The sequence below is a fragment of the Rhincodon typus genome, chromosome 32, assembly GCF_021869965.1.
Source record: "Rhincodon typus isolate 14 chromosome 32, sRhiTyp1.1, whole genome shotgun sequence".
Lineage (NCBI taxonomy): Eukaryota > Metazoa > Chordata > Chondrichthyes > Orectolobiformes > Rhincodontidae > Rhincodon > Rhincodon typus.
In genome coordinates, this window is record NC_063363.1 from 1830325 (window position 1) to 1849437 (window position 19113).

At 42.6% G+C, this 19113-nt stretch overlaps 1 protein-coding gene across 1 annotated transcript in view; it reads left to right on the forward strand.

Annotated features, from left to right (window-relative positions):
* The window catches only part of LOC109910615 (rho guanine nucleotide exchange factor 12), a 127213-nt gene that overhangs the window by 20535 nt on the left and 87565 nt on the right, over positions 1-19113 (forward strand). The window contains exons 2-10 of the mRNA XM_048615346.1: positions 4789-4812; positions 12140-12234; positions 13773-13871; positions 14090-14139; positions 15026-15083; positions 16515-16711; positions 17477-17551; positions 18235-18354; positions 18646-18706. Coding sequence (XP_048471303.1) covers positions 4789-4812; positions 12140-12234; positions 13773-13871; positions 14090-14139; positions 15026-15083; positions 16515-16711; positions 17477-17551; positions 18235-18354; positions 18646-18706 — 779 coding nt within the window. The remainder of the gene's footprint in view (positions 1-4788; positions 4813-12139; positions 12235-13772; positions 13872-14089; positions 14140-15025; positions 15084-16514; positions 16712-17476; positions 17552-18234; positions 18355-18645; positions 18707-19113) is intronic.

Below are 19113 nucleotides of genomic sequence, written 5' to 3' on the forward strand. Positions count from 1 at the left end.
CTCGCTGTCTCGCGCTGGATCGCTCGCTGTCTCGCGCTGGATCGCTCTCACTGGGGTACAGGATCTCACATAAACATTGACTTACTGGTTTACAGTCCCCCATACAATAACTTTGTCTGCAGTACAGCTTCACTCATTAAAAACAATTTTGAAGGCAGCCCAGAATCAGAGATCCTTAGAACATAGATACAAAAATCTTTGAAAGTGGCAAGATTGAGACCATTAAAAAAAAACGCATGGGATCATTATGGATATTGATAGAAATAAAAACATTTACGCACCTGACTGAATTTTTAGCAGCTGGAATAATTTCAGTAGACATGCTTTGTGATTTGCTTGAGTGGGATCAAGATTGAGGGACTTTAGTGAATGTGGACAGGCTAGAGAAGCTGAAATTGTTCTTAGAGCAGAGGAAGTTACAGGGAGATTTTAACCAAGATGTCCAAAATCATGAACAGTTTGGTAAAATGTTTTGGGGGAGATAATAGCATAGTGGTAATGACACTGAACTAGTAATCCAGAGCCCAAGCCTAATGTCTGTGGGGCTTAGGTTCGAATCCCAGGGCAAATGGTGAAGCTGGATTTAATAAAAATCTGGAATGATAGACTAGTCTAACGGTGACCATGTAGCACCTTTGGTTGTTGTAAAAACTCGTCTGGTTCACTCATAATTTCGAGAAGGAGATCTACTGTTCTTAGCTGATGTAACCTACATGTGACTGCACACCCACAAAGATGTGGCTGACTCTTAACCCTCTAATGTGTCCCAGCAAGTCACTTCATTGTATTGAAACATTGCAAAATTTAAAGAAAGGAATGAAATCAAGCTAGTTACCAGAAATGACAACAGTTAAAACAGTCCAGTCAACGCTGCAGCATCCTCCTTACTGACATCTCGGGATTGTGTCACAATTGGGAGAGCTATCTCTCACACTAGTCAAGCAGCAGCCTGACATTGTCATGCTCACGGAATCATACCTTACACACTGTCTCATTAAACATCCCACTGGGAAGGTAGGCCCACTAGAATGGTGATACATTAGTACACAGTTGGGAGGGAATTTCCCCAGGAGTCCTCAGCATTGATTCTGGGTGCGATGAAGTCTCATGATGTCAACTCCGACAAGGACAAGGAAGCTTACTGCAGATTACCACTCACTATCCCTTCACGGCTGATGAATCAATACTCACCATTTTGCTCGCTGAAGATGGCATGGTACAGAACTACTGTGGGTGGGAGACTCAACATCATTACCAAAAGCATGTCAGTAGCACCACTACTGAGTGAGTTGGTCAACTGAGTAGAGGATCTATCTACTGGGCAAATGGTAAGGGAACCAGCAAGAGGGAAAAACCATTTGATCTTGTACTCACCTATCTGTCAATTGCAGATGTGTCCATCCATGACAGTATTGGTAGGAGTGACCGTAGCACACTAGTTGAGCCCCATCCTCACACTGAAGGTACCCTGCAACACATTATATGGCACTGCCACTATGCTAAGTGGGACAATCTTCAAAGAGGTCTATTAAGTTGATTGGGCATCCATGAGGCACTGAGGACGATTAGCAACAGCAGAATCGCACTCAGCGCAATCTGAGAGTTCATGGCCTGGCATATTCCCACACTTACAAATACCATCAAACTAGGCATTCAACTCTGATTCAATGGAAAGTGCAGAATGATGTGTCAACCTGGTGAAGCTACCACACAGGACTACTAGTGTACCAACCAGCATAAGCAGCAAGTGATATGTTCTGAGGAAGGGTCACCAGACCCGAAACGTTAACTGTTTTTTCCTTCGCAGGCGCTGCCAGACCTGCTGAGCTTTTCCAGCAACTTTTTTTTTTTGTTCCTGATTTACAGCATCTGAAGTTCTTTCGGTTTTTATGAAGTGATATACAGGGCTATGTAGTCCTGCCACATTCAGTTGTGAAAGTTGGTGGGTACGTAAACAACAAACAGGTGGAGGAGGTTCCACAGTTATCTCCATCCTCAGTGCTGAGGGTACAGTGTGTAGGCCAGCGCATCAGTGTAAAAGACAAGGCTAAAGTATCTGCACTGTTACACCTCACCGGAGTAAGATGCTAGAAAACTGTTACACAAGGGGAGAAGGGGATGAATCAGCTTTCCATATCTTCAGTTGGTCAGAGCAACAGTTTAAGTTCTTTTTAATATGAGGCTACATGTTTTTAATTAAAAACATAGTCAACTATTTTTTACTGTAAGAAATAAGGACCCAGTTGCATGGTTTTCTTGAGCTTGCTACACCTCACTGGGGTAATGTACTGGAAATCTAGCCCTGCTATTCCCCGAGTCATCACGAAGTTGAAGATTTTAGAAAGTACGCGATATTTCTGATTTCCCTGTCTTTTAGACCCAGGTGACAACGCATGTACCAGATTTCTGTTCCTAACAAGAATGACGATTTATTACAAATATAGATTCTAGCTACAGATAAACAATTATGAACCGTTGATGTATGAGTCTACTAATTAAAACTCTAACCCTCTTGTAGAGTTGCCAATACACACGCACACATGGACAGTGGAAAAATAAACATGGGTGTTATGGGCAGAGGGAAAACTGGGAAAGCAATTCCGTGGGGTCTCTCCACAGGGTCTGCTGTAATGATTCATATGCTGTTTAGAACAGATTCTTGGTACTTCTTCTCTGGATGTTTTCACCGGTTTTCAGGAGGTACAGAGGGCTGGTTCACACTTTTAAACAATCTCTGACTCATTAATTAAAAAGCAGTGCTTACTTCAGCTGCTGGAGGGAAAATAAATAGGTTTTCTTCAGTCTTAAAGTAGCTTGTACTGTACAGAACAGAGAGTGGTGGACGTCATTGATTATTTGTCTGTATCTTCTTCACAGCCCCAATCTGTTCAGCTACCCTGAGAACCAATCACATAGTTGTTGTCAGGCATGAGGCCTTAGTCTTGGTAACTGATCACTAGTCTGCAGATAAATCAGTGGTTTGTTACCAATCAAAGCTGCTTTTGTACAAAAGCCTTCAGCTCCAGCTCGTTTGCAAGGTATGCTTCAACATGCTGCTGGACCCAGCAACTGTGTAATAGTATTTACAGTGAGGGTCAGCTACTTGATCAAATGCAGCCTTAATCTCCAGGGCAGTCACTGTCACCTCACCTCTGGAATTTAGCTCTTTTATCCATGTTTGAACCAAGGCTGTAATGAGGTCAGGAGCTGAGTGGCCCTGATGGAACCCAAACAGGGTGTTAGTGAGCAGGTGCTGCTTGATGACGCCTTCCATCACTTTAATGATGATCAAGAGTAGACTGATGGGGCGGTAGTTGGCCAGGTTGGATTGTCCTGCTTTTTGTGTACAGGACATACCTGGGCAATTGTCCATATTGTGGGGTCAATGCCATCGTTGTAGCTGTACTGGAACAGCTTGGCTAGGGGTGCAGCAAATTTTGCAAGTCTTCAATACTGTTGCCAGAATGTCTTCAGGGTGCCTAGCCTTTACAGTATCCTGTGCCCCCAACCATTTCTTGATATCACATGGCGTGAAGTGAATTGACTGAAGGCTGGCCTGTGGAGGAAGCTGAGATGGATCATTCACTTGACATTCTGGTTGGTGTTTGTTGTAGATGCTTTGGCCTTCTCTCTTGTCCTGATGTGCGGACTCCCTACTTTAGGAACAAAAAAAAAGAGCAGGAGGAGACCATTCAGCCCTTTGAGTCTGCTGCACCATTCATTATGATCAGGGCTGATCATCCAACTCAGTACCCTGTTTCTACTTTCTTCCCAAACCGTTTGGCCCCTTTAGCCCTAAGAATCGTATCTAAGAGAATTACACAGGCTCACTGCTCTCTGGGTGAAAATCATCTCAGTCCTAAATGGCCTATCCCATATCCTTAAGTTGTGACCCCTGATTCTGGACTCCCTGGTCATTGGGAATATCCATCCTGCATTCATCCTGTCCAATCTTGTTAGATTTTCATAGGTTTTTGTGAGTACTCCCTCCCCATTCTTTTAAACTTCAGTGAATATTATCTAGTCCAGTTTCACTTAGTATGTCGATCCTGCCATCCCAGGAATTAGTCTGGTAAACCTTCATTGCTTCCTTCCATAGCCAGAACATCCTTTCTCAGATAAAATGACCAAAACTGCACATAGTTATTTAGGTTGTGGATATTTGTGGAGCTGTTTTCTCCAGTTTAATTGTTTGCTTGGAGCAATATCTGCCATTCCTTTACTATCACTGGGTCAAAATCCTGAAGCTTATTTCCTAACAGCATTGTGGGTGTCCTGACATCATATTGACTTCAGAATTATGACCTGGCAGTTCTCAAACTCCCAGCTTCTCCGGGGCAACTGGTTTTGGGCAATAAGTGCTTGCCCAACCAGTGATGCCCCATCCCCTGAACAAATATGCAAAAATAAAATGTTCCAGTGACAAGAGTGTTGGTAACCTCAGGGACACAGATTTAAGGTAATCAGCAAACAAATCTGAGTGGGAGATGAAGTTTTTATTTTAAAATGGAGTCGATTGTTGAAATCTGTAAAGTACTGCTTCACTGACTGCTGAAAGCAGATTGATTAATCTCCCTTCAGAAGAACTTTGATAAATACTTGAAAAAGAAAAAGTTGCTGGGATATGGGATGAATTGCTAATTCTTTGAAAGGGCAAGCATGGGTTAGGTAACCAAGGGGGAGCCCTTTGTGCTGTCTTATTGCATGATCATCACTAAATGGGGTTGGGTAAATTGCTGCATGGTCAGTGCTGGCTTGTCTAACCTGAGCTGCTTTCTTTCATTCCAGGTTTCCCATCAGAAGACTTCCCAGGTAAGAGCTCTCAATACGATGGATGAACGTGATTAGATGTCTTGGAATATCCAAGAGCCAGTTGAGAAATTAAAAGTGTCGATCTAATTAGATTTTTGTCCACATTGCTGGTCCCTGTACCTTCCCAGACCACCTTGCATCCTGTGCAAATCATTCGGCCACATTAGCAATGTCTTTTTTTTGTGTTTTCGGAGAAAGTGAAAGATTCATTGACATAACCCCAGATATGAGAAGACTGTTTGAGAAGACTGCAGAGATGCTGGGGCTTTTAGAGAAGTTAAAGAAATATTTAAGTGACGTGGTGTTCATTTTGAGTAGTTCAAATGAGGTTGAAGTATTTTTACCAATTTATGTTGTAATTTACGACATTAGTGATGATATCTGTATCCAAGAAATGAAGCTGCTTGGAGTGTGACGCTGTGCCAGTCTTAATATTTTTGCAGTTATTGGGAATCAGAATACTGTAGCAAAAGGATGAATGCAAACTGTAAGAAATAGGATCAGGCATACACTATGCATCTTGTTGAGCTGGCACTGCCATTCGATACAATCGTGGCTGATCTGTGTCTGCATATCCAGTTTTCTCACCCATTTCTGCACCCCTTAATTCCCTTGAAGACCAAAACCATTCTATCTCAGCCATAAGTATTTTCAACCAGGAACACTTACAATTTTCTGGCCTCGAGAATTCCAAAGATTCGCAACCTTTTTTTGAAGAAGTTTCTCCCTATCTCAATCTTTGTCCCCTGTGTTCTACATTCACCAGTCAGGAGAAGTGACTTCTAAGTGTTAACCCTGTTAAACTCATTGAGAACCTTGAATGTTTCAATGAAATTTTCTCATTTTCCTAAACTCAAGAAAATATTGATCCAATTTAATCAGCTTCTCATGGTTGCTTCCTGGGAGGAATGCCTTGTGCAATCTAATGAATCTTCCTCTCCTGCCTCCACATCAAAGTGAGATTGACCAAAATTCTAAAGCTTTCAAGCAATGCAGAAGAGCTCAGGTGCAGGGGCCATTCACCTTCTGCTCCAATATTCTTTCAGATTATTTGACCCAACAAAAATCTATTCGTCTCAGTCATCATAGTGCCAGTTGTTCCCTTAGATCCCCTGGCTTTTGTAGTTTGGGAACTCCAGATTTCCACTTCCCTTTGAATGAAGGAATATCTCCCTTAACTGCCTCGCTGTAATTCCACAGTTAAGTCCTTTGTCTTGGATTATCCCCATCAGAGGAAACTGTTTTTCTCCATCTTTCCTATTGAATATTTATGTCAAAAACTTTGATTCAGTAACCCATAATGTTCAACACTTCAGGAAAGAAACCTAGTTCCTGTGATCTGTTCTCATAATTTGTCCCTTTAAGCAATGATGCTATTCCAGTGAGTTTGTGCTGCATGCTGTCCAAGGCCAATGTCTCCTTCCCGAGGTGCAGTGCCCAGAACTAAAGCCCATTACTCTAGATTGGAGTCTGATGAGAGTATAATTCCCCCTTTTAATTGTGATCCCCTGTAAGGCTAACATCTTCCCACTATCCCTTCATGGTGGGCTGGTCCAAAAGATTAAGTCACATGGAAGCCATGGTCAGTTGGTAAGTTAGATACAAAATTGGCTTGTTCATAGAAGACAGAGGGTAGTTGTGGAGGAGTGTTTTTCTGACTAGAGATTTGTGATCAGTGGTGTTCTGCAAGGATCAGTGCTGGACCTCTTTGGATGAAAATGTAGTTGGTCTGATTAGTAAGTTAGCACACAACATAAAAATTGGTGGCGTTGTTGATAGTGAGGAAAGCTATCACAGGTTAAAGCAGGATAAATGATAGCTATATGATCAGTTAGAAAGTTGGGTGGAGAAATGGTAGATGGAGCTTAATCTGGACAAGTGTGATGTGATGCGTTTTGGAAGGTCAAATACAAGTGGCAAGTATATGGTAAATAGCAGGACCTTTAGGTGCATTGATATACAGAGGGATCTTTGGGTGCGAATCCATAGCTGCCTGAAAGTAGCAACACAAGTGGATAAGGTGGTAAAGCAGGTGAATGGCATGCTTGCCTTCATTGGTTGGGGCATTTGAGTATAAAATTTGGCAAGTCATGTTGCAGCTGAATAAGACTTTAGTTAGGCCACATTTGGAGTTTTGTTCACAGTTCTGGTCACTGCCCTACAGGAAGGATTTGGAGGCTTTGGAAAGGGTACAAAAAAGGTTTGCTAGGATGTTGCCTGGAATGGAGTGCATTAGCAATTGGGAGAGGTTGGACAAACTTAAGATTGTTTTTGCTAGAGTTTCAGAGACTAAGGAGTGACCTGATGGAAGTGTATAAAAATTTGTGAGGGGTGTCAATAGGGTGGATAGTCAAAGTCTTTTTCCCCAGGGTGGCAATGTCAAATACTGAGGGCATAGGTTTAAGGTGAGAAGGGGAAAGTTTAAAGGAGATGTGCGAGGTGAAATCTTTTACACAGAAGGTGTTGGAACACATTGCCGGGGAGGTGGTAGAAGGAACTATGGTAGCAACATTTAGATGGACACATGACCAGGCAGGGTATAGAGGGATATGGATGATTTGCAGGCAGATGTGATCAGTTTAGAATGGCATCATGATCAGCACAGATATGATGGGCCAAAGGTCCAGATGAATGGAATATAACTTGGGAAAGTATGAGGTCATGCACTTCGGTAGGAAGAATAAAGGCATAGACTGTTTTCTAAATGGCGAGAAAATTCAGAAATCTGAAGTGCAAAGGGACTTGGGAGTCCTAGTCCAGGATTCTCTTAGGGTAAATCTGCAGGTTGAGTTGGTAGTTAGGAAAGCAAATACGATGATGGCATTTATTTTGAGAGGACTAGAATATAAAAGCAAGGATGTGCTTCTGAGGTTTTATAAAGCTCTGGTCAGACAACATTTAGAGTATTGTGAGCAATTTTGGACTCCATACCTTAGGAAGGATGTACTGGCCCTGGAGGGGGTCCAGAGCAGGTTTACAAGAAGGATCCCAGGAATAAGGCTTAACATATGAAGAATGTTTGAGGACTCTAGGTCAATACTCGATGGAGTTTAGAAGGATATGAGGGGATCTAATTGAAACATACAGAGTACTGAATGGCCTGACGTTGATAATATGTTTCCAATAGCAGGAGAGACTAGGACCCAAGGGCACAGCTTTAGAGTAAAGGGAAGACCCTTTAGAACAGAGATGAGCAGAAAATTCTTCAGCCAGAGTGTGGTGAATCTGTCGAATTCATTGCCAGAGAAAGCTGTGGAGACCAGGTCATCGAGTATACTTAAGACAGAGATCGATAGGTTCTTGATTGTCAAAGGGAATCAAAGGTTACAGGGAGAAGGCCGGAGAATGGGGTTGAGAAACTTATCAGCCATGACTGAATGGTGGAGCAGTTTTGATGGGCCGAACGGCCTAATTTCTGCTCCTGTGTCTTATGATAAATTCTTAATGGGCAGCAAAGAGGTGGCGGACCAATTGAACAAATATTTTGAATCTGTCTTCACAAAGGAGGACACAAATAATCTTCAAGAGATGGTAGGGGACAGAGGGTCAAACATGAGGAAGGAACTGAAGGAAATCCTCATTTGTCAGGAAATGGTATGGACGAAATTGATGGGATTAAAACCTGTTAAGTCCCCAGGGTCTGATACTCTGCATCCCAGAGTACTTAAGGAAGTGGCCCTAGAAATATTGGATGTGTTGGTGATCATTTTCCAGCATTCTGTAGACTCTGGAAGAGTTCCAGTGGACTGGAGGGTAGCTAATGTAACTCCACTGTTTGAAACAGGAGAGAGAGAGAGAAAATGGGGAATTATAGGCCAGTTAGCCTGATATCGGTGTTGGGGAAAATGCTGGAGTCAATCATTAAAGATGTAATAACTGAGCATTTGGAAAGCAGTGATAGAATTGGTCCTAGTCAGCATGGATTCACTAAAGGGAAATTATGCTTGGCAAATCTTCTGGAATTTTTTGAGGATTTGACCAGTAGAATAGATAATGGTGAACCAGTAGAAGTTGTGTATCTGGACTTTAAAAAGGCTTTTGACAAGGTTCCACACGAGATTAGTAAGGAAAGTTAAAGCACATGGTATCAGAGGTAATGTATTGACTTGGATAGAGAGCTGGTTGGCAGACAGGAAGCAGAGATTTGGAATAAATGGGTCCTTTTCAGAGTGGTAGGCAGCGACAAATGGAGTGCTGCAGGGTTCAGTGTTGGGACCCCAGCTGTTCACAATAGACATTACCAATTTGGATGAAGGAATTGAATGCAATATCTCCAAATTTGCAGATGACACTAAGTTGGGTGGCAGTGTGTTCTGTAAGGAGGATGCTAAGAAGCTGCAGGGTGACTGGGACAGACTGGCTGAGTGGACAAGTACCTGGCAATGCAGTATAATGTGGATAAATGTGAGGTTATTCACTTTGGTCACAAAAACAGGAAGGCAGACTATTATCTGAATGGTGGCAGTTAAGGGGAGGCGATGGCCTAGTGGTATTATCACTGGCCTGTTAATCCAGAGACCCAGTAATGTTCTGGGGACCCAGGTTCGAATCCCACCACGGCAGATGGTGGAATTTGAATTCAATAAAATATCTGGAATTAAGAATCTAATGATGACCATGAATCCATTGTTAATTGTTGGAAAAACCCATCTGGTTCACTAATGTCCTTTAGGGAAGGAAATTGCCATCCTCACCTGGTCTGGCCTACGTGTGACTGCAGACCCACAGCAATGTAGTTGACTCTGAACTGCCCTCTGGGCAATTAGGAATGCGCAATAAATGCTGCCTGGTCAGCAATGCCCTCATCCCATTAAGAATAAAGAGAAGAAAAGGAAAAGGTGAGGTGCAATGAGACCTGGGTGTCATGGTGGACCAGTTGCTGAAGGTTGGCATGTGGGTGTAGCAGGCAGTGAGGAAAGCTAATGGCATGTTGACCTTCATAACAAGAGGATTTGAGTGTTGGAATAAGGATGTCTTGCTGCAGTTATACAGGGTCTTGGTGAGACCAGACCTTGAGTACTGTGTGCAGTTTTGGTCTCCTAGACTGAGGAAGGACATTCTTGCTATCGAGGGAGTCTGGCAAAGGTTCATCAAACTGATTCCCAGGGTGGCAGGACTGACGTATGAGGAAAGACTGGCTCAATTGGGCTTGTATTCACTGGAATTTAGAAGAATGAGGGATGAATCTCATAAACATATAAAATCCTGATGGGATTGCACAGGCTAGATGTGGGAAGAATGTTCCCAGTGTTGGGGGTCACAGTCTAAGTCTAAGGGGTAAGCCATTCAGGACTGAGATGAGGAAGAATTTCTTCACTTGGAGAGTTGTGAACCTGTGGAATTCTCTCCCACAGGAAGCTGTGGAGGCCAGTTCACTAAATATATTCAAGAGGGAGCTGTACACAGCCCTTTGTGGCTAAAGGGATCAAAGGGTATGGGGAGAGGGCAGGAACGGGGTACTGATATTGCACAATCAGCCATGTTCACAAAGATGTGCAGGTTAGGTGGATTGATCATAGATCATAGAATCCCTACAGTGTGGAAACAGGCCCTTCGGCCCAATAAGTCCACACCAACCCTTGGAGCATCCCACCCAGACCCATCCTCCTATAACCCACTTAAGCTGCACATCCCTGAACACTACGGGTAATTTAACATGGCCAGTCCACCAAATGGTTTCCTCCCACAGTCCAGAGTACCTGGAGAAAACCCACACAGACATGGGGAGAATGTGCAAACTCCACACAGACAGTTGCCCGAGGGTGGAATCGAACCCGGGTCCCTGGCGCTGTGAGGCAGCAGTGCTAACCACTGAGCCACCGTGCTGCCTGGCTGTGCTAAGTTGCCAATAGTGTCTAGGGTGGGAAATATAGGGCTGGTGTAGGGGGTGGGTCTGGGTGGGATGCTGCTTGGAGGGTCGGTGTGGACTCGATGGGCAGAATCGCCTCCTTCTACACTGTAGCATTTTTATGATTCTATGAAGGGCCAAATGGCCTACTCCTGCACCTATTTTCTATGTTTGTGCTGTACTGTGTTCCATTAGCTTTTTGTTGACTTTGAGCTAGCAGAGTCACAGCTATTTACAATATATTTTAATGAATTAGGTTAGAGGAGTGAATGTAATGTATACAGCTTTACTGATAAAGCCATGTTAAGTGGGAGAACAAGCTGCGAAGAGGACGCTGTGAGAGACTGGGATATAAGCAAGTAGAGTGTAGAAGAATGTGACAAATTGTGTGTAGTGAGGGGAAATGTGAAGCTTTCTACTTTGGTGGGCACAGCACCAAAGCCGTATAATTTTTAAATGTTGAGAGGCTAGTAAATGTTGGTATATGTAGAGACTAAGAAACCCCTATGTAACAATCACAGATACAGTAAGGCATTGGACCAACAAATCATAAATTAAACTTTATTTCAACGGGGTTGATGTGCAAAACTAAGAAAGCTTTGCTGAGATTTTATTAAAGTTCGGTGAGATGCTGTGAATACAGTTTGCAGCAATGATCTCATTTATCTGAAGAAGGATATACATGTGTTAGTTGGGAGCAATAGTGATTTATGGGACTGATTCCTGGGATGAGGGCATTATCCTGTGTGGAGGGATTGTTTAGAATGAAACTGTATTCTCTGGAGTCTAAAAGAATGACAGTGGGGTTTTTATTGAAATATATATGATTGTAATGGGACTTCAAGGCTGGATGCTAAAAGGAGTTTTCCCTTATGGCTGAGACTAGAGGTAGGGGACAAAGTTTTAAAAATAATCAGCCTCCTATTAAAAATGGAGATTAGACATTTCTCCTAAGGGTTGAGACCTTGTGAAACTTCCCCACCGTGCAGGAGGCAGGATCATTGAATATTTTTAAGACTGCGGTCAATAGGTTCTGTTCTAACAACGAGGTTGTTAGGATTAGTCAGAAATAGAGTTGAGGGGGCAATTAGATCGACTATTATCTTTTGAATGGTGGAACAGGTTTGAGGGGCTGAATGGCCTACTCCTAGTTTGTCTCTGTTTAGTACTGAAGGCCAAGTGTCTTCATTCAAGGTTGTGAACCATTGGAATTTTGCCCTCCAGAGGACTCTAATTGCTCTGTCTTTAATTTTTAATATGAGATTGACATGTTATTAACTAATTATGGGGCAGTTATGGAATTGCAGATAAGGCCAAAGATTAGTGTTACAGCACAGATAATTTCACGTTACAAACAGAGGCTGTGCAGTTTGCACAGTGCGAGAGAAGCTGCAGTGGGGGTGCAATTTGAATAATGTCCACAAGTAGGTGCTAGTTGTGTTGTGATCTGATTGTCATGACGGAGCTGTTTTGTCACAGGCAAGGAAGCATACTGAACAAGGATCTCTCGCCTGATAAGAAGCATGACAAAAAGAACTCTGAGAAATCTCCTCTATACGAGTTTGACCCAACAGGTAAGACACAACTGAAAGCAAGAGCCTATTTTCTGCACCAATATTTCAACAATTGGAGACTAGTCATCCACTACTGAGCAGTTTGAAAAGGTATTTTTAAACAATGTTTCGACATATTATAACACATCTCTGTAACAGGTGGGACTTGAACCTGACCTCGTGGCTCAGAAATATAACTACTACTGCACCATTGGACCCAAAGTGAGCAGTTTGATTGTGGCAAAATATGCAACTCCCAAGTGCACATCATTGGCACTGTTCTCAAAGAATGAGACACCTTAATGGTTTTATTGGAAGATGCACCTAGAAGGTACTTGAATGGTCAGCTTTGGATTCAGGTATAGCTATGCTGTCACTGGATTTTGGGAGCAGTGAGTTGCTGAACATTACTGTGCCCTCCCTTGCTCCTCCCCTATGAATCGTCCTACATTTTGCAGAAATGTGCAAAGTTTCTGGTCTGTATCGCTATTTCTCAGTGAACTGCCCCCAGTCATGGTGATAGTTGATACTTGAGGGATTTGATAATTCTTTAGTCAGTGTATATGTACTGCTAATACTCTTTCCTCATCTCTGGTGGTTTACTGTCTGCAGGGCACCCACATGATGGATATCTCTTCAGAGAACCAGCCATTGATGCATAAATTGAATGGATTCTGTTCTTGGGGCTCTGGGTTCAGATAGCAACTGATCTATTGCTGAATAGTGGTGAGATGTGTATGGAGATTGAGCATTTACAGAATCACAGCACATCGTTTTACATTCTTCTTGCTTTAATAAAGCAAATTTGGTGGTGCTGAGGTAGGAGTCATGAAAGGGGCTGAATCTCTTCTTCATTCCAGTTCATTGTGTAGGATGAGAGCAAATTTGCTTTGCCAACTGTTACTAACTAAACTTAGTCTGTTTCTCGCCCATTCCAAAAATATTAAATACTGTAAGGTCTGCCAACTTCTCAGGCTGGGATGTTACTATCTGAAACATGATCAAGTCAACAAACGTTGAGTAGAGGTTGAATTGTTGAACTAACTGTCTCCCAAAGGACGGTTGCAAAGCGGGGTTTCTACAATTGGGGAATCTTGAGCAGGCTGTCATTGTCTTAGAATAAGGACATTGAGAACTCAAGAAAAGAAAATTCTTCATTGAAAGGATTGTGGATCTTTGTATTTCTGTACTCTTTAGATCTGTGGATCTTCACCACATTGAGCATATTCAAGTGAGGGTAGTCGGATTTTGAATAAAAGAGATATTGTAGGAGGATGGGATAGAGGTAGATAATGAACTGTGATTTGATTGAATGGCAGAGCAGGGCCAGCTGCCAGTTCATGCATTCTTAATGAGGCATATTGTGTGCGCTGAGGGTAACTGTGCATCTCTCATGAGGTTAGATGGGATAGTTTGGGAGGGATGTCCGTTCCTCTGCTATGATTGATTGTTTTGAAGTTTTGGGACCATGACACCAGCCCCCAGGTCAGATTTCTTTGCTTTGAGTGATAGTGCTTAAGGAAGTTACTCACTGACTTCTGCTGTTTCATTTTATCCAGGTCTGGTTCAACGCTGTGTCATAATCCAGAGAGATGAGAATGGATTTGGCCTGACAGTCAGTGGCGATAATCCTGTATTTGTCCAATCCGTCAAAGAGGGTAATTCTGTACCAACTGCACACTTCACAAAACTTTCTGCTGTTTTATTGGGAGGCAATTTTCTGCCTAATTTGAATGTTCCTTCTCTAATCTGTGCAGATGCATTTGGAAACTTCAGTAAACTGTACCCAACTTTCTGAAATGTGTTCAGTGTGAAGCAGGATTGCTGGTCAATGTGTGCTGGTTCCGTTTTAATTCTCCATGTATTTCTCTGACAGATGGGGCAGCTGTTCGTGCAGGTGTGCAGCAGGGAGATAGAATCATTAAGGTGAGGCATGTCATCCATCTTAATATATTAGCTATGTGGTTTGAGTTCCTAGTAGATAGGTCTCAGTATCTTGCTGTTGTACAATTTTGTGTTTTGGCCACATATTTTTGGCCCACATTATCTCATCTGGAATGGAATTTTAACACGATCAGTTCAAATACTTGTGTAAATATCTGACTCCTTTGAGCACCAAGTACTCACTTTCAGTTAATTAGAACTTTTTCATGTGAAACTTTGTCAAAGGCTTTCTAAAATCCCAAGTAAAATGTTGAAGTTTTCCAAGCCCTTACCCTATGTGCTGGTACAAATCTCTCTTCCTCTTGTTTTCGATCACTCTTATGTGCCCACTTGTTTTTTTTTTTTGAAATGTCAGTAGTTTGTAATTGTTTTATTCCCTCAATTTAGTTTTGGGTTAGATCTGTTCATGAGCCAGGACAATGAGTGTCAATAGGCTATTCCTAGGAGTCATCACAGCCACATTTGACCCTGCTATTGCAAATTGAGCACATTGAGGCATTTTCCAGTAAGGAGCCAGAATTAAGACAGAATATTCTGGATATAGTCAGCAGCTCTGGCCATGTGCCTGGAGAGAGAACAGTGTTAACTTTCAAGTTGTCCTTCTGAATGTTACCAGCATTTTCTGTTTTTATGTAGTATTTCTAGCATCCACTGTATTTTGCCAGGAATCAGGAACCCTGGGTGATCCTTGGTTTCTCTGAGTGAGTGAATTGGTTAATTAGTTGTAGACTCTTGTTGAGAGAAGAACTGTTTTGATGGTTTTTATCTTTCCTTTGTAAATACAAACCAGTGTTTTGAGACCAATATTGCCTGCACTATTGTATTGGCAAATACTTGGCAAAGTTTAATAAAGTTATTATTTCTGCAGGTTAATGGATCACTGGTGACGCACTCGAACCATGTGGAGGTAGTCCGGTTAATCAAATGTGAGTGAAAATTGGCCTACGTGATGTCTCCGCAAAATGTGGTAGCCATTGGGTATCCTGACCTTTGTGATTTAGTGACACACAATGCACACAGTAACACGTAGCGAGATATTTGTCAGCCATCCAGCACCACCCCCCTGCTCCCAACAACCCTTATTCATCTAACACATTGTTCATCTGATATTACTGGATATATATTCAATGATTTGCAAAGGTAGACATAATCTCAGGAAAATAGCGGCATGTTTAATTGTTTCAATGCATTTTCCACTTTGAAGAGGATTTTGGAAGTGTTAATTTTCAACTGAATAAATACATGGTCGGAGTTTGATATCTCACCTGAAACATGGCAACTGTACCAATGCAGCAATCACTTGGCACTGACCTTCTGACATGGTGTTCTCTCGGTGCTGGCCCTCCGGCGGCGCGGCGCTCTCTTGGTGCTGGCCCTCCTGGATTCTACAGTTGAATAAATTTGAGTGTAATTTTCTCCCTTGTTTCCTCTTTGGCAAATGGTGTGTAGTATAGAATAATGTGATGACAGAAAAAGTGGAAACATAGCATATTATTAGAATGGTAAGAGAGATGCAAGAGAAGGGGAATCTAGAAGTCCTGATACTTGAATCACCGTAACCTGGTAAACAGACACATTATGATTAGGATAGCCATATCTTTCCGATTGGTTATTGCAAAGGGAATGGAATATAAAAGTAGGAATGTTTTGCTGCAGTTGTATAAGGCTTTGGTAAGATGACAGCTGGAGGACTGTGTACACTTTTGAACTCCTCACTTGAGAAGGGATATAAATGCGAGAAAAGCAGTTCAGGGAACGTTCACTGGACTGATTCCTGGCATTAAGGGATTATCATATGAGGAAATTTTGGATAGGCTGGACCTGTATCAATTTAACTTTAGAGGGATGAGGTAATCTTATTAAAATGTACAAGATTCTGAGGCACTTGACAATGTTGATGCTAAAGTAATGTTTCCTCTTGGAGATGAGAACGTCATAGGGGTCATAGTATTTTAAAATCAGAGGTAGATTTTCAACGAACAAGGGAGTCGTGAGTTATGGATCTAAACAGGAGAGTTCCATCATGATCTTATTGAATGGCAGAGCGTGCTGGAGAGGCCAAATGCCTACTCTCGCTAAATTGTATGTTTTTTTTCAGGGTTGACTAATTATTGGGCAAAGAAAAAGCTTGTATTTTATACCATGAGAAAATTATCTTGAAATGTGTTTTAGAGCCAGTGAGGTGTTGTGTTTTTACAGTGCAATTCTTTTTGTAATAAAGGAAGCAAAAGGACAGCCAGTAGACAACACAGCAAGATCATCATAAGTGTCATCATAACCAGATAATTTATTTCGGTCAAAAATGGTAGTAGCTGGTGGATTTTATGATGTATATTCTGTTTGTCTTCTGTTACTAGCTGGGTCATATGTGGCCCTTACAGTACTGGGCCGTCCGCCCGGCTCTCCGCAGATCCCACTCACTGCAACCGATGGAGATCCTGGGGCTTTCTTCTTTCCTGGCCAACAAGGAGCAATATCCCCAAATCCAACCTTCTCCCCACATCTTTCAAGTAGCAGCTGCCCAGACAGGATCACTAGCCCCATGCCTGTGGCGGTAAGTATGTAGAGTTTTGTTTTGGATCGATGTTGACCAAAAGTACATGAGATTCACATGGGACTCCCCGTGGCCTCAGGTTCACCCAGAGTATAGTGTGGTGTGAAATGGGCTCTGTCTGATCAGCATCCACTGATCAAGTCTTGTGTAAGTTAGGCTTTGTTCTTGACATCCCAAAGAATAGCACTGGAGAGCAGTCACACCTCCCCATATTACTCACTGTGGGAGGGGGGTTGTGGGGAAGATGGGAGGATCATAGGTTGTTGATGGGCAAAGGGGTTTGGTCACAGGCCGTCACTGGGTCAGGGTAATGCCCCCAGTGGGAGAGGGAGTGGCTGTGTATTATTGCTGGGCAGAGTGAGAAACTGTTGGCTGCCGCTGGATGGAGAGATGCTGGAAATGATTCAATGCTACTTTCTTCAGTGGTGATATTTGAGGAATTGTGCTACATGCACACTATGTAAGCAAGAACCTCTGTCACAGCAGAGCCTTAAGCTCCTCCTGCAACAGGATAGAGCTGTACGTAAACTGTGTGCCATCTTGCTCAAATCACACTGGAGCCAACTATTGCTTCAGCAGAGGCCAAAATGAAAATCTATTTCTTCCTCTCGGTGAGCATTTGATGTATGTATATTATAGTATCTCCACAGTTCTGTCTGTGAGATCAGCGATGCTTCTTTCTAACAACTTAGCTGGTTTTAATCAATTCAGTGGAGCAAATGCCGAGCAGTAACAGTCCGACTTCTTCCCCTTCACCCGCTATAGGAAGACACCCTTGTACACAATCAAAAGGTTGAAATCCTGAGAAACATGCTGGGCACTGAGAAACGGCAGCTGCAAGTAAGTCACGACTAGTGTTTAATAGAAAACTACATAAAATTGTGGGATCTTGTTTGTTTTACCTCAGCATCAAAGTTTAAAATCCAGCCATCAAATGAGATGAGACAATTAGTAACCAAGCCAGCTACTTGGGTCACAGTATATTTCCAATACCTAAGGTCACAGATCCAAAAATGAGCATCAAACACTCCCAGAACAGGGACAACATGAGTTAGATACAGAGTAAAGCTTACCTCTATACTTTACCTCATCAGATACTCTGAGGATAGTGACAGCACGAGGTTAGATACACTATAAACCTCGCTTGACACTGTCCCCATTGAACATTCGCAAACAAGGGACAGCACAGATATAGAGTAAATCTGCTTCATACTGTTCTCATCGAACACTGCCCAGACAAGAACAGGACGGAGTTAGAAACAGAGTAAAGCTTTCTGTACACTATCCCCATCAAACACTCCTGTAAGTTCCAATATCAATTGCTCTGTTATCTTTCTGTGATTGAAAATGTTGTGCTGGCTCTGGATAATTATGGCTGAGTGTTGGCATGTGCCAGAAATTTGGTGGAGACTTGGCTAATTCAACGTCTGCTCTGGTTGGTGAAGGAAGCCGAGACTGTTTTGTCCAGCTGCAGTGTTGAACCAGTTATTGGATTGAGGTATTATTTATGCTTTCTAAAACAGCAACTTAAGGAGAAGTATGCAAGAAACCCAACGCAGCAGCTACTTCGAGATCTACAAGAGGTGGAGAAACATATTTATCAGCTGCAGGAGCAACTGAGCAAAGCTACAGGCACCTCACAGGTTAGAGTGCAAGATGGGTGCTGGTGTTTGTGTTTGTGTGCGTGTGCGTGTGCATGTGCGCGCGCGGGAGCGGGGGAAGGTGGTGCAGGCTAGCAAACTGTCATAGGTGTATTGCTGGGTAATCTGGAGTTGGGTTGGAGTCCCCTATATGTACACAGTTGCTTGCATTACAAGAGAATATATTGATGGTTCCATGTCAGGGGATAGTCAAGCTGTCTTTGTGTTGCTGATGTTTATTTGCTGAACTGAGTTGTGAAAATCCCAGCTTCTAATGCTACTTTTTGTTTTCAGGATGGCTCAAGTTGTGTTCGACTCTCCGAATCATTGTCAGTTGTGGAAAGACTCACTGAAGGTAAGGATTTAAAATGCTGCCTGGTGCATTACCAAGAAGTGATGGTTAATATGTCACAGTCTTCAAACAAGAAACTCCTCCTGTTCAGCTTTGAAACCTCTTTACTCTTGTTGAAGTGTAGATTCCACAGACAGGGATATTCAGAAATGTACTATAGTGCTAGCGAAGACTAGCAATAGGCAGATGAGATGCTGTCCTCGCTGTGCTATCCTCAGCCTTGATTCCCCTGTCTTTACTGGCTCTGCTTTTGTTCAAATTCAGAAATCATACGACACCAAGTTATAGTCGAATAGGTTCATTTGAAAACACAAGCTTTCGGAGCCTCTTCTTCAGGTGTGAGTGAGAGAGATAGTATCAGACAGAGAATTTATGAGTAAATATGAAGAGTGTGTGTGTGGAGGGGGGGG